The following is a 26,538-nucleotide window of genomic DNA, read 5'->3' on the forward strand; positions in this document are numbered from 1 at the left end:
AGAGGAGACTGCATTAAACATATAGAAGGAAAATGATTACCATTCTAAAATAGCAGACGTTTTTGATAATTATCATGACGTCATACGTCACCCACATGTCACCATTTTTAATCTTAAAATTCAAGCGTGAGGCACAGGACTGGTTTTCCAGTCATTGTGCCCCGCTTCTCGTGAGAGAGCTGAAGTTGTTTGCAAAGTTGGTGTTGACATGGTAAGAAAGTGGGATCGTTTTAGATATTTCTCGCCATCAGAGAACGCACCTTTTTAAAACGCTAGCCATCACTCACAAGTGCATTGCAAACACAGCCACCCTTAGCTCTCCAACAAGGTAACTAATGCAAACTCTTCCAGACCCACACCCTACACCCATTGGCTCGTGCTGCTCAAAGTCAAACGCGCCAAAGCAGGGGGCGGCCAGCTTCCCTTTTATTGCAGCCAGACATTGGCACTCCCTGCCAGCTTCTATCAGCGCAGAACCCTCTCACTATACGTTCCGGAAAGCTCTCAAAATTTGGCTGTACACCTAAACCCATGTACCCGTCTGCCTCCTGACTCACCCCCCCTCCTGTTCCCATGTAACTATGTAAAACCTGCACCTGAAATCTTGCAAGCATTCTACTGTACTCTGTACCATGGGCTGTGGTGCGCTTTATAAATAAATACAAATAAAAAATAAATAAAAAAACATGTCCTTTAGCATTAAATATAGGGAGAGATAGTAAACCCTATTATTCTTTAATGACCATTCCCTGCAAGAGGGGTAATGAATTATGTTATCATTTGTGATTTGATGACACACGTTTTTAGCAGTGTGTAAGATGCGTACCATTACATATTTGGTATTGCCATTTAGGTACTGAATAGTGTTAGGGAGCACCACAAAATTGTGATCCCTGTTTGAAGAAGGTTAGTACACTGATTAACATGCGTTGGTTAGTTGACCTTAGTGATTAGTAACAACTAAGTACTGTGTTGAAGAGTATTAGTAATTGCCCTTTCTGTAACGATTTCTTAGGAAGACAGTTCAATTGATCCCTGAAGAAGGATAGGGTAGATATTCGAAATGCGTTGGAGAGGAGAGGAAAATCTAGTTCCTCGAAGTGAATAGTCGATACTGATGAAACAATGAATGTATCAGAAGTTGATATTATGTTAATGGAAACAAAAATGTAATTCTGCATCCTTGAAATTAATTAATTAATTAATTTCAAAGACAACTATTCAAACAAGCAAAATATTTTTATTTAAGCAACAGAAGTGATTATGATTTTAATGTGATGTACAAGAGTGACTATATATGAGATCTCTAAAGTGATTGAAGGTTTTTTTTTCCGATTAGATTGCCATTGTGGTCTCCCTTAGGTATACTGGGCTTTGTTGTTTATTTAGACTTGTAACCAGATCAGAGTGGGGGAACACTATATACACCTACTTGGTCCACGTGAAGTGGAGATGTCAGGACAACCTGCAACATAATGAATGAAGAGAAGTGGTCTTCCCTACCAAACAGTGGCAGACCTTATTCGTTAGCTCTATGTTAATATCATTTAGATGAAAGTCTCCTAGACAATTAATACAAAACCAATGGGCATTCTTTTTCAACCCTTGAGGTGACTTCTATTTCAACTGGAATACATTTACTGAGGTCTTCACTCCTATAAACATGGAGTTAGAATACCATCCCCACTGCCTGGCACAGACCTAAAAATGGTGACCTAAGAGAGCACCATAAATCTGGCCAAGAAGACGGGCAACGTATGGGCAACCTTAAATAAATGCAGACCCAAAGGAGGGGTACAGACTCTATTTACAATACAGTTACAGATGAATGCATGTTCACACTTATATTCTTTAAACTATGTTAAATACTCTGATTATGAATTTTTCTACCTGCTATGACAGCTTAGGTGGACAATGGGCCTCATTACACGGTAGGCGGTAAGGGTTAACGGTCACCGGTAATGGTACCGATGACCGTTAACCCTTACCGCCTTACTACGAGGTCCCTTAGCGGGTTGGTACTTTAACGCCTGCTTTTAGCAGGCGTTAAAAACCAACCCGCTAAGGGACCTTGGTGCTAATTACGGCACCGCAAATTTGCGGTACCGTAGCACCTTCCCCATTCCCATTATGCCCTATGGGGCAAAAATGGGAATGGGGAAGGGCAATGGTGGAAGGGGGAATTACCGCCCCGCCAACCTTGGAATAGGGCGGTAATTCCCCTTTTCACCAAGGCGGTGCCAGTATTTTACTGGCATGGACCAAGGTGCAATTAGCACCTTGGTCCACCGCCTACCGTGTAATGAGGCCCAATGGCCCTCATTACAAGTCAGGCGGTGGACCATGGTGCTATTAGCACCATGGTCCATGCCGGATTCCGCCATGGTGGATGGCAGAATTACTGCCCAATTCCAAGGTGAGTGGGGCGGTAATTCCCCATTCACTATTTGCCCTTCCCCATTCCCATTTTTGCCCCATAGGGCATAATGGGGATGGGGAAGGCGCTAATTACGGCACCGTAAATTACGGTGCCGTAATTAGCACCAAGGTCGCTTAGCGCCTTGGACTTTAACGCCTGCAAAAAGCAGGCGTAAAGTGTGAATCAGGTGTTAAGGGTTAACGGCGCAGACGGCGCCGTTAAACCCTTAACGCCTGACTTGTAATGAGGGCCAATGTCTTTTTTCACTTTTATCAAAAATGAAGTGATAATATTTTCATTAGTGACACACTTGTGTAATACCCAACAATTTGTCTACAAAATAATTCAGCTTGCTAATCACAGTGTAAAAATCCTACATACAATTACAAAACATAGCGTATAGCAGGATAATATCTTGAAAGAAAATTATAACAATTATTCATGTTAATGATTTTTTAAGAAACATAATCATGTGGAACATAGCATTTCATCAAGATCCCTACAGAACCTCTACATACTAATCACAATAAAAACCTCCTACATACATACACTGCAAAGCCTGGAATATGCCAGAACGAGGGTGTAAAAAAACAGTGACAAAGATATGATGTACTTCAAATCAAGAAAGAACCAAATGTGTTTAGTGTGTGCTCTGGATGATAACACTTCACATCAATGATGGCCAAAGAAAGATCCTAATCTGTCCAGTGTACTCTTTAGATAACAACACTTGACATTTATAATGACCCCTACATGCACACGTTTCTGTCTTTCTTTGGCTAATGTTGCTGGACATTCTTCAGGTTATATTTTTTACATTGAATATTAGTTATCCATATCCTTTATGGGACTCATATCAATGTGATGTGCCAAAAATCTGCAAATTAATTATCCACTAATTAAATTGGTGGCTTTTGTTGGGTTCTTAATTTTGTTAACAACAATCATTCCAGTGTTGTCTGCGAGAGCAGTAAAAATACTAATGAGAATCTATAAATACTCATTTATTTGTACATTAATAAGGGGAGACCAACATGTCACCTACCCTTTGCTTCTGAGTTAAAACATCAGTTCTGGATGTATCGTCTCTTAAATAATTATAGTAAGAAGGAAGAGCTTTGTCGAGTAGACTTTTTATTCAACTCTACTGTCAAATATAAATGTCCTTTTGTTATTGGATATATATAAGTAAGAGACGTTGATTGCTTTCGCACCTATGTACATTTAATCTTTTCATTACGTTGCTGTTATTTTGGCTCAATTTCATTTGACCAAAGGGGAAAGTGCTCCTTCACTGACTGGCACCCGTGATTTTAAAACAAATGAATGCAATGGCAAAGAAAATGATTGTGGGACTTGTTGTTGAGTTGACCATACTCTTAAATGATGAAGGCTACACATGCAACTGAATTATGCAACTAATAGTCCTCCACTCTGTTGCAAAGATATGCACAGGCCACTGATTATTTAATTCTCTTGAGTGTATATTATAGTTGAGCTGCATTATAATTATGTTATTGGTTAATACTGTTGTGGGAAACATGTTAGTATATGTTCTCATGTGTTAATACTGTCTCAACTAAATCATAATAAATGAGAATAGTGCCCACCATTCTTTAGTTCACATATATTGAACTCATACATAAGGAGCCCCTGTGTTTAAAACATAGTAACAGAGTGCTTTTTATATGACCCATTACTGTTTTTTCATTACCAAATTTCCCATTTAACCCACTCTTATCACTCTGTACCCTGAAAATAATGTATTGTTGCATATTCGCTTCTTTTTCACAAAGTTTGATCCATTTACTTGTTGGAGCAGTACCCATTTACACTCGACTGGTTTATGTCCAGTTTCCATGAAGTGCCTAACTGAAGGTGCTGTCATGCTATTTTTGTTGATATGGCTATTGTGCTCAATTGTACTTGTCTTCACTGACATTACATATTTTCAAATATTTTTCAGGCCTCATGGGCAGAGTATAAGGTAAGCTACCATTTTAGAAAGACAATCACTAAAGGTGTTTCCATGTCCACTTCGGGCCTAATTCTTCTTCTTTTGTTCACCATACTTGTCCACAAATTACACAATTCCGCAAAGCGTATTGTTCTACTAATTCTGATAACCCCCATGCCTTGGTGGTTGAAATATGTGTAATATTGATATATTTGTTACTCTGATCGCGTTTGATAATAAAATCCCAAATACTTGTGCCTTTTTTTAAGGCAACCCAAGGTTGTTGGAAGTTGGATTTACCCAAGTTTAATGTCTTCCAATTTTGTGTGATGTATCGTTTTATCTTATATGCAAGTGTTGTGTATGTCATAACCCAAAAGATTTTGTTCTCTGTTCTTTTTTACACCTCTCTTTCATTTCTAACAGGGCTTGTCTGTTAATACTATCCACGTCATTTGCAGCACCATTAATATTTGTTTATTTTAACCTCTATCTTGTATCTTAGCTATAATGCAATCTGCCACTTCTCTAAATGCTTTTTTGCAACTACTTTTAAGTCTAAGTCACAAGAATTGTCCAAAAGATAAATTGTCTTTAATGTGTTTTGGATGGTGACAGGAGTTCTGCAAAAGAGTATTCCTATGTGTAGGTTTGTGATATGGCCTAAAAAGTAAATCACCTCTATTGTGGTGTATGGTAATGTCCAACATGTTAAGATGATTATCATTAATAGTGCAGGTGAATTGTCTATGACTATATTGACTATTACGCAATTGGACAAATTGGTGTTCTTTTACCCACCCAAATGAATAAAATATCATCAATGCAGCACTTCCTCTTCTTTAAGTTTTTGAGATATACATTACAATCAGCATTCATGATTTTATAGTTTAAAACTGCTGACATATAGATTGGCCACACTAGGGGTCCAATTGCTGTTCTGCATGTCTAATGGTACAGAGGATCTTGGAACTGAAAAGAAATGTTGGTGAGTACCGTTTCCGTGCACCATAGAATGACATATTTAGGGATATAGTCATTACTTGAGTCATTCGTGACTGTTGCTCTCACCACTCCTAATATCACCAGTTGTGAGGCTGTTTTGTATAATGAAACTATATTCATCCCTATGAATGAATACATTCTGTTATCAACATGTTCTTCATCCAATCTATTGTTTATTTGAGCACTACTCTTAACATAAGATTTCATTTTTGGGATGTACCTCTTAAGAAACAAACTGATATATTGAAATATAAGTTCCAGGCTTGGGGGCACTCATTGGACAATAGGGTGCCCTGGAGGTGTATCCTATTGTTTGTGAATTTTTGGGACAGAATAAAAAACTGGTATTCTAGGTTTAACTTGCATGAAAAATGTTGCCTCCAGGTCTGATATCAATTAATTTTCCTTAGCTTTAATTATCTTAGTATGGTCTGTTGAAATACTAGGTTCGGATCTTCTAGAATTTTACAATATGACACATTCTCTAATGATAGTGTTTCACATTCTCTATTGTAGTCATCTTTGCTTAAGATGACTTTTGCACCACTTTTATCAGCCATCCATATCACTATGGTTTTATTTTTACAGCTAAATGTTCTACTCTACTAATGTTGTGATACAAATACCTACTCTCTTTTTTCTAATATTTCATATCTTTCATAACCTTGCTCTCAAATACATGAACCTCTGGAGTTCTGAGATGGACTTGGGGATTGAAAGTGGAGGGGAGTTTAAATCTTGAAGTATTCTCTACCAGAGTATTTCTCTGTCTTGAAAGACAGAGAAATACTCTGGTAGAGAATACTTCAAAGAAAGAACTGCTGTGGAGGTATGTTCCTCCTCAGAACATGATTTCTTTGTGAAACTTTAAAGGATTGGGTTCCTTGGTTAGGAAAATTCCTAACCCTTTTTACAATATTCCTTGTTCTATATCTGTAAGCTTATAACTGGAAAGATTTCTAGCAGAGTTGTCTACTCCTGGTTGCCTTCTAGTCCTGTTCTTCCTATTCTTTCAGTGGACCTTTTCCTATGTCTTTAAAAAGGTCCTCCACTTCCAGAGCCTCTTCCTCTATTTCCTCCTCTTTTCAAGCCTATGGGGGTCATTACGAGATTGGAGGTAACCCTGCCGCAATTTGTGGCATGGTTACCTCCTTACAGGGTACCGGGTCGTGGTTCCTCAATTGAGGATTTACCAGGGCCATTCATACCTTAGAGGACCCGGTAATTCATCATTCGAGGAACCCGGACCCGGTACATCCCCATTCCCATTCGAGCCCCCATAGGGTTCAATGGGAATGGGGTGGGAGCTAACAACGGGCCCGTTAATAACGGAGCCCGTTGTTAGCTCCCTGGTCTGCTAGCGGGACCCGCTAAGGGCACCTGATTTTGCCAGGCTCCCTTTGCAGGTCCCGCGAGCAGACTCGTAATAGGGCGGTAAGGGGTTAATGGCGCCGGCACCTTTACCTGCACTGTTAACCCCTTACCGCCCAGCTCATAATGACCCCCTATGTCTTCATAATGTTCATACTCCCTTCTAAAGGAGGTAGTACTACGGTTGCCACTGTCATGTTTTTCTCCATTCCCACTGCTATCACTACCTCTATATGAGGTTTCTCAGAACTGTACTGTTTGGTTCCTCACTTGTTTATCCTCATTTCTGACCTAATATTGGGTTATTTGGTCTATAGTCTTCTCTCATATATGGAGAACACGTCTACTGTGCCTAATCGTCTTAATCTCTTTTAAACCTTTTTAATGCGCTAAATTGTCCCAGAATTGAAGTACTCATTTTTTATTTCTTAAAGTCTTTCTTTAAAACATTAAGGGATCATTTTCATTATATCTTCTTGTTTTATTAGTTGTTCTAGAATTTGTTTGGCAACATATCGGGCTGTGTCTATAATTAGAATAATCCAATCTCTGACACATTTGTTTGCAATATAATTACATTTTTTTCTAAACTCTTAGTTATCTAAAAATAGATTTGTTTCATTCCTTACTACCAAACCCTGTGGCAAGCTCTTGCTTCTCCATACACCAGCAAAATAACTCCATGCAGCTCAGTATGAATTCATCTTTTGTTTCATCTGTGCGATTTCATCTCACTTGTATGAATTAACAATAGCTCCTGACTATCTATATCTGACAAGATTGAAGTTATTTGTATTAGTTCCATCATAGTAAAACAAGAGTCAAAAAGTGCATTCCAGGAAAGGGATGTGCGATAAGCAATGTCCAAGGACAAGTGGGTGAGCAAACTTCAAGTAACACTGACTTCTGGGAGCTGTGGTGCCATTTAAGCAGTGCCTTCAAGAAAGAAAAAGACACTCGGGTAGCTACAACAAATGGTGACATCTGCAAGTTTCGAGTCCAAATCTCTTATTTTATTTATTTTTATTTTTTACATTTATAAAGTGCACAAAGCGGTCCTGGGGCATTGTGGCGCTGTTACAGTCGTGCTTACTTGGTTACATAGAAAAGGAAATGGGCACCTGTCTGTGGTTGTTAGTTACAGTGAACCTAATGCCAGACAGGTGAAACTTGCATTGACAAAGAAACTGCAAAGTGTGCAGAGATAACAGGCTGAATGGTTAAGGTAACAACAGAAAGCCAGAGAAGGCAGGAGACCTTCTCCGGGATGAGAGAGTGAATGGGCAGAAAGTACTAGGTGAGCTAATTGAAGAGCCCCGTTTTGAAAGATTTGCGGAATGCTAGGTGGAAGGTCTCGTTTCGAAGGATTGTCGGGAGGGTGTTCCAGTGTTTAGCACCTACAATCAAGACAAAGAGACTTTGGGCCTCATTACGACCCAGGCGGTAAGTTACCGCCTGGGTCGTACCTTTACCACCATGGCGTAAACTACGTTTACGCCATGGTGGTTGGCGGACTTACCGCCCCATTCCAAGGTTGGCGGGGCAGTAAGTCTCCAATCCCCATTTACCCTTCCCCATTCCCATTTTTGCCCCATAGGGCATAATGGGAGTGGGGAAGGCGTTAATTACGCCACCGTAAATTACGGTGGCGTAATTAACATCAAGGTCCCTTAGCGCCATGGATTTTAACACCTGCTAAAAGCAGGTGTTAAAACCTCCATGGCGCTAAGGGACCTCGGAATCAGGCGGTAAGGGTCGGCGCTGTTTACGCCGCCGTAAACCCCTTACCACCTGAGTCGTAATGAGGCCCTTTGTAAACTACAAGAAATGCTCAATTGTGGGAGTGTGTGTCGCAATACCATATCATCTAAACCAAGGCAAAGAGACTGTTTGCAGTAAGAGAAATACAGCAGAGTGCGGAAGGAGGAGATCAAGCCCAACAGAAGCGAATGACAAACTTGAGGAAGGGAGAAGAAAAACCCTGAACTCTGTTAAGAAAATCAAGCGCCTGTACAGCAAAAACAATGCGACATATGATGAGCAGCTCAATAAAATGTTAGAACTATATTTATGTTTATCTCAACTTTATTTCAGCAATTCACAACACTACATAAAAGTATAATCATTATCTTTTTGAGGTCTTTGAGTCTGGGTACCTCATATAAAGTGCAACTTTAGTCCTTTCATTTTATTCTATATTTGTTCAGTTATTCCTTCATTCATTCACTAATAATGAATTAATTCATTTCATTCTTTCTTTCTACAGGGGCCGGTGTGACTGATCTAAACTGGACAAAGGTGTCTGCACAACTTGTTTTACGACTTTACCTGCTGCTGTCTTCTGCTATTGCCGAGATCATCCCAGCAACAAGCTGCCACCTTTCCTCGCCAAACATCCAGGTCTATGACCAACCAGGGGATGTTATTTTTGGAGCAATCTCTCCAGTTCATCAAGAAGCTGTTCCCCCTACAGTATCCAGCCTCTTCACTGAACCACCGGGTGCCCGGCGCTGTGCAAAGTAAATCTCAGTGAATCTGTGGTTTCAATGTAGAGGTCGTCTGTATTATGCAATGCACTATTCTGCTCCTTACGCCAGTCCGCTGATCATCATGTATTACAGGCACTATGCTAGCGATCTGCTACAATTGTCTGATGTTTTAGACTATGGGCCTCATCACGAGTTTGGCTGAAGCCCTTAAATGCAGTGGTAACGGTATCACCACCGCATTTGAGGGCTGGCCCTATCACGAGTTGGGCGCTAAATGGGTTGTTTTACCTCCAGCTTTTTTCTGGAGGTGAAAATCCCTGTTTTCAGCTGTATTACAGCCGGCTGTATTAGCCCGCAGTATTAGCACCGAAAATTCCCCATTGGATCCAATGGACCCATTCAGGAATGGGGATTTACCGTTAAGGCCCAACTCGTGATCCGGTGGTAATACCACCGGACCGGTCGGTGTTAGGGCTATTACAGTCGGCGGTATTACAGCCGGGAATACAGCCGAACTCGTGATGAGGCCCATATCTCCAATCAGCCCCACCCTCCCAGCCAATGGTGAGCGATCATGTGAGTTGTAGTTCAAAACATCTGGAGACCCAAAGGTTGCAGACCCCTGCTCTACAGCAACAAAACTATTGGATCTTGAAATTGCCTCCTGGCCTGGCAATATGTGGCACACACTGGATTACAAAATTTAAATAAATAAATGCAACTTCAGATACAAACACCATGATTAATATGGATGAACAGATGGGCCCAAAACCCTCAAAAGCATAAAAGCAACACTCAATGATGGAGTAGTCGAAGTGCATTGCAAAACCCAGCTCTATTCAAATACACAGAATAGCAGCCGGGATAGCATACAAGTAGCTCTCAACATTGTACTGAGTGTGAGTGGTTTTTGTATTACAAATACTTCACAAGCAACGTCATACTATGATTTTGGATACAAAACTTATGTGGGGTTAGGATTGGTTAGTACATTGAGATACATATATGTTACATAAGTCGTAACTTCCACATTGGGTTATATATATCTGATGGCTCCTTCTGAGCCCAGCCCAATCCAGATATCATTCCCACTACATCACTACATTGGCCACTGATTGGCCACTGATTGGCCACTGATTGGCTGGCATTATTCATCCAAGGTGGTATGGCAAGAAGGATTTTTACTGGTTGGCAATTTTCTCACCAACCTTGGGCATTTTGACGAGATGTCAAAATGTGAGAGAGACATTCATGTTCTATACTAATTCCAATGAAAGTACTCCTCATTCCCAAGCCCTGGGTATAATACTATTATTGTCCTCTTCCCGCAAAATTCCCATTCAACCCTTGCTGCATTTGTTGTGCCTCCTGCATGCTGTCATTTTCCCCAACATTGGCTAATGCTGCCCTTTGTACTGCAAATTTTGACAATTCCTTTTGCACTAACCTCGCTTCCTCTATCTTTCTTTCTTCAACCTTCTTCCTGTCTTTGCATTGTTTTAATCAACAATGATGAAGCATGATCAATTGTATTTCGGGCCATGAATTTGAGTCAATCCCCACAATTTTCTTTAATTGCCTCTGTACCTCTTTGGGGAGTTCCTGGCCTAAAAATGTGATACAAAATCCTTATATTTTTGTCCCAAGCTTCCCCTGTTTCTAAACACAATTTCTTATGTATATCTTGAATGAAAGCAGATGGGTCTTTATGTGTCTTCATGTGGCCCCGTGTTTTGGGTCATTATCATACTCATGTCTGACATGTCTAGAAATTGTATTCTAAGTGCCCTCCAAATGTCTGCTCGAAAATTGTTAAAGGGTGCCCCGTCATGTCTCGTATTTTGGGCTGTCATCCCGGAATACCTTGCTCATTTCCAAATGTTCTCGGAATGTTCCTATAACTGTATCTGTAGGAGGTGCTTGTGCAACTTCCTCTTCTCCACTCTCATTGTCATCCTCCCATTTTGAGTGTCTTTCCTCTTCTTTCTCGCCTTCATCCTCATGTTCCTTGAATTCCAGACTTCTAATTGGCTCTCTCACATATATCTAGCCCACTATCTCTTCCAATAAACTTCTATCCATACTTTGCAGAGACTTCCCCCAATTCACTCTTCTATTCATACTGTCTCTTCTACTCCTACTCAGGCTGTTGCTTCTTGTAACGTTGTCCCGTTCTCTGTAAGTCAATGTATGTCTACTAATTATGTCACCAACCTCCTTTTGGCATCTCTCTCTCTCTCTCTCTCTCTCTCTCTCTCTCTCTCTCTCTCTCTCTCTCTATCCCTCTCTCACTCTCTCTCTCTCTCTCTTCCTCTCATTTTCTTTCTTGTTCCCTCTCTTCTTCTCTTTTTCTTTCTCTTTCTTTCCCTCTTTCTACCCTTTTCTCTTTTTCAACTTTCTAATGTCTTTTCTTTACAATTGGCCATGCCTTTCACATCAAGTTTGAGTATTATTTGTCCTCCTCTTCATGTATCTGCCACAATTGTTGTCTCGCCCCGTTCTCCCTGCATGCCTCTCGCTCTTTGACCTTCCTCCTCCTCTTCTGTTAGCTTTCCTTGCAAACTCTGCTGCGCGTCATATTCTACCGGCAGCAACGATGGTCTTTGCTTGTTCACTTTCTCTCTGCTTATGCTATCATCATCGCTATATGCTGGGGGGCAAATATTTGCAGTTGGTATACCCTGCAGCAGCCTTTAAAGGGTCTAGTCCCTGTACAGCTGAGAATGGGACACTGGTCAAAGGAGGAGGAGGAAGAGCTGTGTGTGGTGTATGCTCATCGTCATGCTGCTTAATCATTGGGGACGTAATTTGGGAGTCACCACGTGTCACAGCTGTGATGCCTGAGGTCTCCTTTGCTACCCCTGTGGTTTCCCTTACCACCCCTTAATGAACATTAAAAAAAACAGAAGCTTCTGGTCTTTGGCCAGCACCATGTGGTTCTTTATTTCTGGAGTGCCTGGAATTCTTGTTCAGGCCTCTTAAACAAAAAGGGAGTTCCACGAGTGTTACACTTTGAGCAGTGACGCCAAATAAGAAAGAATAGGAATAACAAATCATTTGTCTTTCTGAAATTCTATACAATAATTGTTAGACTCATTAAAGGTTTATTTCAGACACACTTCAGGGGGTGAGTCACTGATTTAGTCTGTTCTTAAACACCTCAAATTCACAATGCAGACAACAATGTCCAAAAAACATTTAAAGTAGAATAAGCATCCATTCTGGACTGTGTATTTTGCTTTCCACAAGTTGCAGTTATAGCATGTTTTTTTTCTGCCGTTGTCTCTGTTACGATCATTACAAGACATTCCATCTCGGTGTCCTTGGTCCCTTGACAAATTCCTTGTGCCTAAAAGTGTGTGTACAGTGTAAAAATGTTTGACCATAGCACATAAAGTAGCCTCTATTTCATTGTGCCACAATTAATGCTTTGTTGTAATGTGTCTATCTTTCCTATCTCCCTGGCATGCTGTTCAGGATGTTTGTTTGCATGTATGAGGTAACGAGTGCCCAGACTATGGGATGCCGTGTGAGTGCTCTGCTTTTCCTGCGCTACTCTAAATTATTTGATACACAATTATGAACGCTCCCAATGGTATGTATTTTGCAAACCTCAGAAACCTGAAAAGTAGATCCACGCGTGCTTGACATGTGGCCAACTTTGCACCAGACCTGCAGATGAACTGGCCTGCTGTTAAATCTCAGTCACCAGTTTAATGGTATTCACTACACAGTGTAATTTGCTTACACAAATGTTTTCCCATTGTACAAAATCGTATATGAATCAATTATTTGTATTTCTTTTCTCTATTTTTCATTTTATATTAAATGGTTGAGGTCGCATAGATATTTAAGACGTCTCATTGACATTTGGCATATGAAATCCATTAGAACGCCTTTGTTGAGACTTTTTATCTCTTTCGCCACTTTTCTCAATCTTCGGGCCTTACACCAAATTATTATTCCTATTTCATGTCGACCAAATCGATCTATAAAATTCAATTAGAAATATTCCAAACTTCATATAAGCATAGTTTTGCTCTTACACAATTTCATATATATCTTACTGATTATACATTTATTTTATTTCCTTGCAGAATAAAATTCCCTCACAATGTATTCTTGCCGTGGTACCGCCTTCTATATGCAATGGTGACACCAATTGCCACGCATGGCCACTTCAGGCTTTCTTTCTCCCTGTGGTGACCTTTACTGCAGGTGACAGAGACAAACAAATTCTTGTTGTTGTCATCACATTGAATTATGATTTTTATTTTTATCGCTACACTTTTATTGGTTATATCATGAAGTGCAATGTCTATATAGATACCTTAATGCTATTAAATGCTGCATTTATTCTGAAACAGGAGCTCCCTGGGACCGTCCTTACACCAATGAATAGACGTATGCCACATGTGATCTGTTCATATCACAATGTAGTTCACCCCTACCTGTACCAGTACCGTAGAGGTACAAGAAGGGGGAAAAGGAACCAATAGGTTCCTTCATTATTCTACGTGCAAGAAATGTCAAATCAGATTAGTGTGCAGGCTCTATTTTTCTTTTTCTTTAAGAAACCCACAGACTCTCCTCAAGCAGTGGTTTTCGCTCTTACGTGCTCACAAAATGTCAATTAGCACAACTTGAAAGAGAAAATATAGGGAACAGACTGTAAATCCTTCTTGTCATGTGATCGAAAAAGACCTTCTCAATGGTAAGTTTAAAATGACTGGTGATTCACTGTTGCTTCTGATTTCCACTCGTGCAGGCAGGGCTGCAGGGTGCCGACGTGCTGCGTTCATTCATCTAAATGGGCACCTGTGCGTCCTTTTAAACGTGGGTCCTACTCCGGCATAAACATAAACGAGGGCTGGGCCCCGCTTCCAATCAAACATGTAATTGCTAATTTCACAATAGCTGGTAAGATAACAAGGGTTGTGCGCTTGCTTCTGGGATTTGTGTGTGATCTGCACATTGTAGGTTCGAACCCGGGCAAGGCCAATTCAATGCCCTGCACGCCTGTCTCTGAAAGTAATGGAAGATTTGGCGTGCAGGTAGGCAAACCCAATGCGTTTTTCAAATACTTCTTTTCTATGGTCCCAAGGAATGTGTGTTCATCTGCCCCCATTGCTCCACCCCATAAAAAGCAGCTTTCCTTGCCTGAGCCTTATATGCTCCAGTGACACCCGCACTGCCCCATTACCATACTCATCAGTGAACTTGACGAGGGCTCCACTGTGCCTAGCTAATGTTAGCCCTGCCTTCTCCAACTGCATTGACCAGTAACAGGACGCCATTACTCTGATTCCAAGGTAATCATAAGGTCGCTTGTTCAATCTCCCCTTCCTCCAAAACAAGCCTGATCTCCTTGGGTTTCTTCCTGGTGGCGGTCTCAAAAATCACGGATTTGGTTTTCATGACATTAAGCGCCAGACCATGGGGGTCATTCCGAGTTTGGATGCAGCGATGGTGCTATTAGCACCATGGCTGCCTCCAAACCTGGGTGCGGGTAGGTAGACTGGGGACTTTCCGGGTCATTCCAACCTTGGAGGACCTGGTAAGTCCTCATTCCGAAAACCATTCCCCATTCCCATTTGAGCCCCCACAGGGCTCAATGGGAATGGGGAAGGCGCAAATTAACGGACCCGCTAAGGACGTCTGGTCCGCTAGGGGACCTCGGAATATGGCGATAGAGGGTTTAACGGCACCAGCATCCTTACCAGTGCTATTAAACCCCTACGGCCCAACTCGGAATGAACCCTATGTCTCTTGCAGAATGCCACAAAAATGTCCAGCTGTTTACGGGTGCCTGTAGCGATAAAAGAACTGTGTCATCCGCAAATAGCAAGATTGGTATTTTCTCACCAACCAGAGTCCGTGCATCCGTCTCTGTCACCAGAATCTCCTCGATAACACAATTAAAATAGATACTGCTATAACTCAATAACTTGGGAGCCAAGACACACCCCCTCCCGGACCCCTTTTCCACTTTAATACTGGTGGAGGTACTCCCATCAATTCCCGATCGGACCACTGCAGTGTTCCCTGTGTTTAAGCTCTAAGAAATGGACCTGAGATACTGTGTTCTCTAAGGACCTCCCAAAAGCGAGACCTAGAGACAGTATCAAATGCGGTACGCAAGTCCACAAAGACTGCGTACACTCTAACCTTCCCAAGGACAGCATACTCATCGCACACCAGCCGCAGTTGAAGACTTTGGTCGACTGTGCTCAATCCTTCCCAGAACCCAGCCTGTCATTTGGTTGATGATCTTCCTTTCATCAACCCAGGCAGCCAGATGGTTCAACAACACCCTGGCAAAGATTTTCCCCCAACGGCTAAAAGTAAAATAGGTCTATAGTTAGACAGCTCAACTCTGGGGCCTTTTTTGTAAATCGGTACTAGTTCAGCGCATGTCCATGAATCAAGCACCACATTCTTACTTAAGATTGCATTCTTAAGTTTAGTCAAGTGTGCAACCCAAACAGCAATCTCATTATTATAAAAATCAATGGGTACCCTATCCGGCCCTGGCACTTTGCTCAACTTCTGGCATTCTAATGCTCTGCCAAACTATTTGCAATTCAATTTCAGGGGGAGGCAGGCTAAGTGGTCTTCGATCATGACACCCATCCCTACAGGACTGATGATTCTGCTAGCTGCCCCCCCCATCTCCGTAGAGGCTGCTGTACTTCTCTACCCATACTTGTTCTGGGATGCACGCCTGAGACAAATTTGATCCTACTCCATGCCCTGCCCCCATCAAGCCCCCAAAACCCCTTGAACCTCCTTTAGCAATGGCATTTAACAGGGTCCCCCAAATGTCCTTGTGCCATGTTCTCTTCTTATCCTTCATGAGCCTGCAGTAATCTGATCTGGCCAACCTTATCCCACTTCCCATTGACGTTGATCGTGATCTTAATTCATGGATCAACTGTCCTTTGGCCTTTCTACACTCCTTGTCATACCATGGAGTAGAACCCTCTGCAAATTTACGTATAATGTTTGGAGGTTTTGAGAATCATGGGTCCACATTCGCTGCCAGGCTCTCATGCAATACAATTGTGGCCACCACGTCATCCGGTTCTACCATGGCAAAATCATCCAAAAGAGGGACACATGTCTTGGTAAATCAATGGAAGAATCACTTCTAGATCAAGCTTGCGCCAACTGATGTTACGCCTAGCCTGTCCTGAGACTTCCTCCAAAACAGCGCCTTAGTCGCCGGCATTGTTTGGTGCGTCTCCTTCCACCAGATGCATTGAGTTGAGCTTTTGTGTTCTCCCACCCTCCTGCACCTTTGAAATCTGGTGCTTTTGAACTTTTTAGCACCCCCATAGGCCCTGCGTGCAGCCTTCGTATCCGAAGCCCTTCCGTTCCTTTACTTCCTCTTCCCTCCCTCCTCCCGCATCCTAGCCCGCCCTCCACCCTTGATTGTTTGTGTTTGATTGTCGTTGGCCTGGCTTAGTCACCAGCATTTTGTATGCGTCTCCTTCCACCAGACGCACTGAGGTGAGCTGTTGTGTTCTCCCACTCTCCTGGGCCTTTGAAATCTGGTGCCTTTTTACTTTTTAGCACCCCCCGGGCCCTGCGTGCTGGTTTCGTGTCCTCAGCCCTTCTGTTCCTTTCCTAACTGTTCCCCTCCCTCCTCCAGCCTCCCAGCCCACCCTCCACCCTTGATTGGTTGTTTTTGATTGTCTTTGGCCTGGCTTAGACGCCGTTATTGTTTGGTGTGTCTCCTTCCACCAGACACACTGAGGTGAGCTGTTGTGTTCTTCCACCCTCCTGGGTCTATGAAATCTGTTGCTTTTCTACTTTTTAGCATCCCCCAGCCCCCACGTGCAGCCTTCGTGTCCCGAGCCCTTCTGTTCCTTTCCTTCCTCTTCCCCTCCCTCCTCCCACCTCCCCTCCACACTTGATTGTTGTTTTTGATTGTCGTTGGCCTGGCTTAGACGTCGGCATTGTCTGGTGCATCTCCTTCCACCAGACGCACTGAGGTGAGCGGTTGTGTTCTTCCACCCTCCTTGGCCTTTGAAATCTGGTGCTTTTTTAACTTTTTAGTGCCCCCCAGGCCGCGCGTGCATCCTTTGTTTCCCGAGCCCTTCAGTTCCTTTCCTTCCTCTTCCCCTCCTCTCGCCTCCCAGCCCACCCTCCATCCTTGATTGGTTATTTTTGATTGTCATTGGCCTGGCTTAGTTGCCGGCATTGTTTGATGAGTCTCCTTCCACCAGACGCACTGAGGTGAGCTGTTCTGTTCTCCCACCCTCCTGGGCCTTTGAAATCTGGTGCTTTTTTACTTTTCAGCACCCCCCAGGCACTGTGTGCATCCTCCGTGTCCTGAGCCCTTCCGTTCCTTTCCCTCCTCCCGCCTAACAGCCCACCCACCCCCTCTTCCCCCAATTGGTCAGATCACTGGTCATTACTGACCTTCCCAGGGTAGCCCTCTGCCCGCAGCCCCTGTGGCTAAGGGCCCCAAGGCAAAGGGCGCCTCCCACTGAGGCAGCTCCTGCTAGTGTCTGCAGGTGTCAGCAGGGGAAGCCAGTGGCCTGCCGTCAGCCAGTAGTTACTAAGTAAGGTATGAGTGGCCTGGGTTAGGGGTGTAGCCTTCACTCTACACTGAATACCAGGCTACTTTTAGTCTGTTTTCTCCTGGTTTAAAATTGCATTGTGAAAGTATTTAAAAATTCAATGTAAACGTATTTAAAATTGCATTGTGAAACCTAGGCCTTTTTCCTGCTTATACAGGACTCTCAGACTTGGGTATCTTTTCTACCTGGTATATAATTGCATTGTGATATTATTTAAAAATTAAATGTGAAAGTATTTAAAATTGCATTGTGAAACCTAGGCCTTTTCCCTGCTCATACAGGACTCTCAGACTTAGGTGTCTTTTCTACCTGGTTTAGAATTGTATTGTGAAAGTATGTAAAAATTCAATGTGAAAATATTTAAAATTGCATTGTGAAACCTAGGCCATTTTCCCCTTATACAGGACTCTCAGACCTAGGTGTATTTTCTACCTGGTTTAGAATTGCATTGTGAAAGTATTTAAAAATTCAATGTGACAGTATTTAAAATTGCATTGTGAAACCTAGGCATTTCCCCCCTTATACAGGACTCTCATATTTAAGTGTGGTTTCTCTTGTATTCAAAATTGCATTGTGAAAGTAGTGCCTTTCTGTGGTCTTGACTTCCTAGCAAAGCATTCATCTATCAAACTTCTACCGTTGTCTGAGCGCCTGTTGTCTACTATTGTCTCATCTCTCCCTGTCTCGTCTGCTTGCGCCCTTCCCTAGTGTTCTCCTCTCTCTCCCCCCCCTTCCTCTTCTCTCCTCTCCCCACCTACTCTATGGTGCTCTCTGTCTCTCCTATCTTCTCTATCTGCTTCACTATCGACTATCCTGCTCTCCTCGCTAAATCTGGTAGTAAGATGTTTAAAAAGGACATCCTGGTCTCATCACTGACACCTACACCAGTGTCTCCTCTAGGCAAACCCTCACTGACATCCTCTTTGCCGTCCCCTCACCAGACCTATGGACCTATGGATATGGTCTCTGTGCTTTCTCCTTTCTCTTCTTCTCCCATTAATGGAGCACTCGGTGGGAGGCCCTCCTGCCCTCCTTCGACTCCTCTAAGGTCATTATAAATGTTTACCTGAATGGTACCGTCTTGGTCCGGTTCTATGTGTTTATATCCCCGCAAAAATATCGCCATACAAAAATATCGCCATATTTTTGCGGCGATATTAAGGCATGGAACCTGCGGGGGATGCCCTCGCAACCCCCGCATTATTTTTATAGGAGCGGTGGACACCCTGGAACCCCCGCTCCCAAAACCCCCCAAGCTTATCCCCCCCAAAAATATCACCTATGGCCATTCCAGACGACCATATATGCGGCAATATTTTTGGTGGGGATAATATGTAGTGATACCCTTGGTCCAAGGTCCTCAGGCCAACCTTCTCCTCTTTGATAGACGCTTGCCATGCCTCATCAATGTCCTTCCTTCTTTTGCAGTTCCCTCTCTTCCTTCCACAGCTTCCTTGCCTCCCCTGCTGTCTCCTCCTTGGCTACCTTGCCCTCTCCTACTTCCTCTTCTGCCCTCCCTCAGGCTTCTTCTACACCTCTGCAGAGCGTACCTCTAATTTGTAACCCTCCACAGAACTTTTTCAAGGATGGCAAACTTATCCATATTGCCACTCTTAAATCTCGCTTAGCTGTCAAGCACTCCTCTGACATCTACCGCCTGCTGGAAGAACTTGACCTCGATGTCCTTGGTCTAACGAGACATGGTTCACGACCAGCTCTGTCACAAGCTTTGACACTCTCCTCCCCGATGGCTACAAGATCCTCTCCGTGCCCAGCTCCAACTGTTCCAGAGAGGGTGTAGCCCTGATCTTCCCCAGGTGGATTCCAGCCTCTGTCATTCCTACACAGGCCTACTTTTCTTTCGAATGCCTCATCTGCAGGCTCTCTCTCTCTCCTAGCCATTCCCTTACTGTGGCTACCATCTATCGGCCACCTGGTCAGATCTCCTCCTTCCTCTCTGAGTGGACGGACCTCTCCTCTTTCCTCCTTGTCTCAACCACTCAACTCCTGCTTCTTGGAGACTTTAACATCCACCTGGATGCTTCCTGTCCTTCCTCTGGACTCTTTCGCAACCTCTACGACTCTCTCTCACTCTCTATCCTCCCCTCTGGACTGACTCACTCTGCAGGCACACTCTTGATGTTCTGATTTGTACAGATCTTCCCCTTTCTATCCCTCTCACCACTCCTCTCTCCTGGAGTGATCACGTTCTCCTTTCCTCCCTGCTCACTCTCTCCACCCATCAGGCCAAGCCAATTCCAGCACTGCCATCTACCTTCTCGGTTATCCGACCCATGAAGCGTGTGTCAGTGGAGGCTTTCGCTGCCACTTTCTCACCACCCCTCCCCCTTTGGCTGACTCACAACCTGACACAGCCCTCTCCATGCTCCACTCTGCTATATCTGATACTCTTAATGTTTTTGCCCCTGTCATGAGGATTTGCTTGAAGCCCAAAGCCAAGTGCAACTCCTAGTATGACTCAGACCTCGCCACCCTTAAACACAAGTGCAGGGTGGCTGAGAGGAAATGGCGTGCTTTCGGTACATCCTCTGACAAACTGGCCTGCCACCTGCTCCAAAGGCAATACCTGCTCTCTGTCTGCACCAAGAAGAGAGCCCACATCCAAGTCTGTGTCTCTGCAGCATCTAACAACTCAGCTGAACTCTTTAAAATCTGCAAAGAGCTGGCCAATCCTGCTGCAGTCTCTACCTCTCCTGTCCCTTCTCAGACCCTCTGCACAGCACTGGCTTCTCATTTCATCTCTAAAACTCAGGACATCATATCCTCTTTCTCTTCCTCTCCCCCTGCCCTCTCTACTCCCTGCTCTTCCTCTGGCCCTTCTTCACCCACCACTCCTCCCTCCTTCTCTGCTTTTCCCTTGATCTCCCCAGATGAGCTTTCTAGACAAGTCAGATCTATGAAAGTCTCGTCAAAATAGGTTCACCCCTGTTCCTCCAAAACCACCAAGGACCACATTGACAACTTGGCCACTGCTCAGGCTGACCTTTGCAACCACTCCTTCGCCACTGGTGTCTTCCCTTTCCCCCTGAAGCAATCCCTTGTGCACACACTTCTTAAGAAACCATCAGTCGACCCCTCCTGCCTGGCTAACTATCGCCCAATTTCCATCTCACCTTTCCTGGGCAGACTCCTGGAAAAGCTGCCCACCTCCCAGCTTAATCTTCACACTGAATCTGCTGGTTTTCTCCATGACCATCAGTCTGGCTTCAGAGCTGCCAGAAGCATGGAAACTGCTCTCCTGAACATCCGTGAAGACCTGCTCTCCAACCTCGATTCCAACACCCCCTGTGTCCTAATCTTACTTGATCTCTTTTCTGTCTTTGACACTGTCAACCATACCGTCTTGCTCAACCGTCACTGTGATAACCTGGGTGTCTCCGATCAGGCCCTGGCTTGGCTGACCTCTTTCCTCTCTGATCGAACCACCCAGGTCCGACTTGGGTCCATCCTCTCCTCTATCTCTATCTCTACCTGTGGTGTTTCCCAGGGGTCCAACCTCTCTCCCTGGCTTTTCAACTAATACCTGGCACTTTTTGCCCACCGTATTGCCGCTCTCTGCCCCAACTTTCAGTGCTATGCGGATGACAATCAACTCCTTTTCAGGCTCCCTTCTGCCACTTCTTCTCCTTCGCTCATCTCTGACTGTCTGTCTGCTGTCCAGGAGTCGTGCACCACCAATGATCTCTGCCTCAATGCCAGTAAGACCAAGATTCTCCACATCGGCACACCTGCTCCCTCCTTTCCTGTCACTCTCTGTCGGCCTCTCTTGGCCCTCGTCCTTCTCCCACCTGTGAGGCTAAAAACCTCTGGGTCATCTTCGACTCCACACTCTCCTTCTCTCCTCACATCTCTTATGTCTCTAAGAAGTCACACTACCAGCTGCACCTCCTCAGAGGTATTCTTCCTTTCCTCTCCTTCCTCCAGAAGCTCATTGTCTACAGAGTTCTGGTTCTCTCTAGGCTGGACTACTGCAACAGCCGCTTTGTAAATCTATTTGCTTCTACTCTCCACCCTCTGCAACTCATCCAGAACAGGACTGCGAGACTTGTCCTTGGCCTCAAGCCCAGGGTTCGTATCTCTCCAGGACTGAAATCTCTGTAGTTGCTCCCAGTGGCTGCGAGGATTAAGTTCAAAACCCTCTGAATTATCCACAAGGCCTTCTGGGCCTGGGGCCTCAATACCTTCAACTCTCTCTTCCTAAATATCTTCCATCTCAAGCTCTTCTCTCATCTGCCTCCAACTCCCTCAGGGTCAGTCTCTTCTCCAAGCAACAAGGTGGTGTCAGATCTCTTTCTTCGGCTCGGGCCTCCCTCTGGAACAGCCTCCCTGCCTCTCTGAAATGTGAGGAGAACCATCTCTGGTTCCAGAAGCACCTCAAAGCCTTCCTCTTTGCTTCTGCTTTCTCTCCTCCCCTCCTGAACTCCTGGCTGAAACTGCACTGGTCACTTGGCTACCCTCTGATCTCGGGCCCAGGCCCCCTGCCCCACGAGTTGCACCCCTGCACTGCCTTCCTGGCATCCCCGCACTTGGGGACTGTTTCCTGTATCCCTACAGCCCCTTACCAGCACTTGACACCTGATGTCTGCACTTACCCTTGCAGTTGCCACCAGCTGGCTGCACTTTTACTTATTGCTTTATTCTATTTATTTTACTGTCGTTCCCATGTACTGCACTGCCCCCTCCCTCTGCCCCTGCACTTTTCACCTTTCCCCTTCCACCTTCCCCTGCACTTGTGCGATCTCAATGTCACCTGGCCTAGCAGGATCGCTGTCTTGGTCTTCCCTCTGTTCCCACTCCCTTGCCTCGTCGCGCCTTGAAACACTTGTGTATAAGCGCATCATAAATATCACATCATATCATATCATGTGCTGTTCTCTCATCAGATCTCGCCCAGAGGCATTCACTCACTTCTATTAGCAGGGGGTGATGATCACTCTCTACCCCATTACATACCCATAAGGTTTTCACAAAATACCAGGCCTCAGTGTTCGCTAGGATGTAATCAATCTTGCTGTTTGGCAGACTGTTATAATACATCGACACTGCTGGGGCATCCCCCTGGAACCACCGTTACAGCCCCACAGTTTAGCTGAAAACAATAAGACGGCTACCTCCTCCGCAACCCTGTGCTGCCTAGTTAGATAGGAAGAATTTATGGGCCTCATTCCCTGGTAAATATCCTCCTCTTCCATGATGTCAATCATACCTCTTAGCGGCTCCAACTGAAGGTTAAGGTCTATGACCACCAGGGTCTTCGGGGGAGGGCCCGGGGAGGATGATCTCCAAGCCAATCCGTTATCCACAATTTTCCACATAAGACCTACACCCTTCCCTGGATCATCCTGTTGTATAAATTGTTCAGCAAGAGCATGTAATCCCTTAACTTGAAATGTATTTTGAGCAAGTCATGGGAGCCAGTATCTACCTGCTCTGCAGACATAAATAGGGCCACATTCACCAATATTAACAAGCCCCCACTTGGTATTTAAAAGGTAGCATAGCCTTGTATGTTTGTGGCTTCGAGGGCCCAGGTTACCTGCAAACAGATCACGTCAAAACTATGGACAAAAGTGAGCCAGTCATTTTGGACATATTTTTGGTAACCCTGGCAATGTTCCATGAAAGGACCTGCACCCCGGGCCCTATCTGGGCTGGGGATGCACCTAGATAGAGATTAGGCATATCCCGCACATCCCCAGAGACCAACACCAGGTCTTGCCCAGAGGGGGCATCACTCCTTCCATGCACGGGGTGCCCACGGTGCCGACCCATCAATTCCATGCAACCTGTCCCTGGCATGCGCTGAGTTGAAGCAGTCTGTGTTGGATCCAAGATGTGTGATATCCACTGGGCGTTGGCCCCTCACTCCAGCAGGCATTATAAACATGTCTGGTGTCTACCATCGGAGGATTACAAATTTGCCGCCTACTGCGCCTCCAATAGCATCATGTGGCATACTACCAGAGCTTGTTCACATACCATGCCTCCCACGGGAATTACAGTGCCCCAAGTGGTTGGCGATATTTTTATAAAAATTGCCAAGCCATGTGGAGGCAACGATCGTTGCTCCATTTCCAGGATACCCTGGACAATGGAAGAATCTTTCACCTGGCGTCTTGTTGTTGAGTCACTGCCGTGCGGCCTGACCAGTATCTTGCAGGATACTATATCAAGAAGAGGCAGAACTTGTGACACCAGACCCTCAACTATCTTTACCAATCTGCCCAGACTACATTTTAGTTCTTCATTCTCCTTCCTCATTAGGGCTATGAAATCCATGGCACACCCAGATCCCTCACACCCAACAGGCCATGTGTTACTTGCTCGGTTTGGCTCATGGTTGTTCCCGCAACACGATAGTGGTAGGTGCTAGAATAGTCGCCACTCCCAATACAGAGAGGGGGTAGAACAACAGTATTTTCCCCCACACACTTGGCATTCAATGGCTCAAATCTATTGCTAATTGAAACCTCTTGGGGGCAAAACTGATGGTAGTTGTCCCTTCTGGTTCCCCTCCCCCTCCTTCCCTCTAACTGTCCCCCCTTCCCTGTTGCCTCCAGCACTTTAGCCCCTGCTGGGGGCACAATAACCTCCACAGGGATGTTAAAGAACATGCCATCATAACCTTCTATTTGGTTTTGAACCTGATATTCTGGGAGTATCTTGTCCACATCCACCAATGCGACCAAGCTTACTTTGTGTGAAGCCATGCTTTCTCTGACTAATACTCGCATCTCGGTAATACTGAGTTTATGTTTCGGGTCTGCTCTTACTCTATGTGCCCTGGGCTCTCCCTCTGCACCGGCCAACTCAATGATCTCCTCACTAGTAGGCACACTGCAGTTTGAAGTTACCCTCGGGCCCCGTTTGTCCCCAGCTACACAGGGCTTCCCCACCTATCTCAGGCCCTTTATTTGTCGGGTCAATATCTTTTAAAAACCCTGCAATCTTCTCGATCATAGCGTTAGCCTCCTCAATCCGCTCCGCAAACATTGTGGAACGCTTCCTTGCAGAGCCATTGTGTAAGGGACTCAGCTCCATTCTTTTAGTCATGATACTGGCGTGTCAAGAGAATAACCACCTATGCACCCTGAATCACGTGGGCCGCTACGATTAGCACTATGCCCAAGTAATCCGTGCACCAAAGTTCAGGCCCAATTAATATGGAGTGTAGTCCTACTACCAAGTTCTAAGTACCAAGTTCTGAGACAAGTTCTGAGACTCGATTACCCCCCTGACCCAGTGCACACGATACCCAAACCTTCAAACAATGTCCAATATCAAATAAATATGAGGCAGAATCTTAAAGAAATATCTAAAACTAGTTTGCAAACGTTAAACAAATTAAAATAAACAGTGCAATACGTGTGCAGCTTTAGAACTGAATTCAAGTTCAATATGAAGCTAAGATCATCTTCAAGGGCCGGCATCCAAGACCCCTTTTCTTCTTCTATCCAAACATTCACAGAAACAGTTCAGGAACCCGGAAGATAGGCCATCCACAATTAGTCGTTACGAGATTGCACCACAAGGATAAAAGTAAGAGTTTCCTGGGGCTCAAACACAAACCAAACATGATACAAAACAGCACAGAGCAAGTGCACTCGTGGTGCCTACACGGAGCAAGGCTTGCCCGACAGCTTGGGGGGGTTACCTTAGTCCGTCTCCCCCCACCCCTCGCTCCTGTGCAGATGGGGCCCAGTCCTGCTGCTAACTGACCAACTGCTTGTTCGAAGAAGATTCCTGTAGTTCGCAACACAGATATAAGTTAATCTCTCAAAATGGAAAACCTGTTTGGGTGTTCCTGCACTTTCCTGAAGCGCCCAAGACTCTGGCCTCAGGACCCATCGTGTCCCCAACAACTATGATAGATAGAAGAATTAAAGGGTCACCTCCATTCATTGTGAATGAAATTTGGCATGGGCAATGCGATGAAACTAAAGAAAAGCAACACTCCTGCACTGGGCAGAGCGAGGCACGCCCAATGACTAAGGGGGTCGCCTTAATATGTCTCCCCCTCCTTGATCACGCCACATGGAAAAGAAAAGTCCTCTGCAGTATCCCTTGTCCCCTCTTGACGAGGGATAAGGTGTTTAGCCCTTAGGCGCTAATATTAAATATTAAATACATTTGCCCTCATTAGGACCCTGGCGTTAAGGGGTTAACGGCGCCGTAAAAGGTGTTGGCGCCGTTAAACCCTTAACGCCTGATTACGAGGTCCCTTTGCGGGACCCGACCTTAACGGCTAGTCTAGACCAGCCGTTAAAGTAGGGGCCCGCAAAGGGACTCTCGTGGTAAGTACGGTACCGCAATTTGCAGTACCGTACTTACCACCTTCCCCATTCCCATTATGCCCTATGGCACAAAAATGGGAATGGGGAAGGGCCATGGTGGCATGGGGAATTACCACCCCACCAACCTTGGAATGGGATGGTAATTCCCCATTCTGCCATTGGCGGACTCCGGATCGACCATGGTGCTAATAGCACCATGGTTTTCCGCCGGAGTCCTAATGAGGGCCATGTCGCTGCAGCCGGTTCCAAAGGTCCCATGCAAACCGGCTGATTGTAATGAAACAATGGTTGCTATGAGCAGAGGCGTAGACAGGGTAGGGCCTGAGCGGGCAAGGCCCACCCAAAATCTGTAAATGCCCACTCATCAGCGCTGTGTGGACATTTGCAGAAGTTG

General features: G+C 44.7%; 1 protein-coding gene across 1 annotated transcript in view; it reads left to right on the forward strand.

The window, feature by feature from the left end:
• The window catches only part of LOC138579957 (vomeronasal type-2 receptor 26-like), a 315,822-nt gene that overhangs the window by 64,512 nt on the left and 224,772 nt on the right, over positions 1-26,538 (forward strand). The window contains exon 3 of the mRNA XM_069650182.1: positions 9,019-9,271. Within this exon, the coding sequence (XP_069506283.1) occupies positions 9,019-9,271 (253 nt within the window). The remainder of the gene's footprint in view (positions 1-9,018; positions 9,272-26,538) is intronic.

Source organism: Ambystoma mexicanum, chromosome 3p (assembly GCF_040938575.1).
Source record: "Ambystoma mexicanum isolate Mex_15411 chromosome 3p, UKY_AmexF1_1, whole genome shotgun sequence".
Taxonomy (NCBI): Eukaryota; Metazoa; Chordata; class Amphibia; order Caudata; family Ambystomatidae; genus Ambystoma; species Ambystoma mexicanum.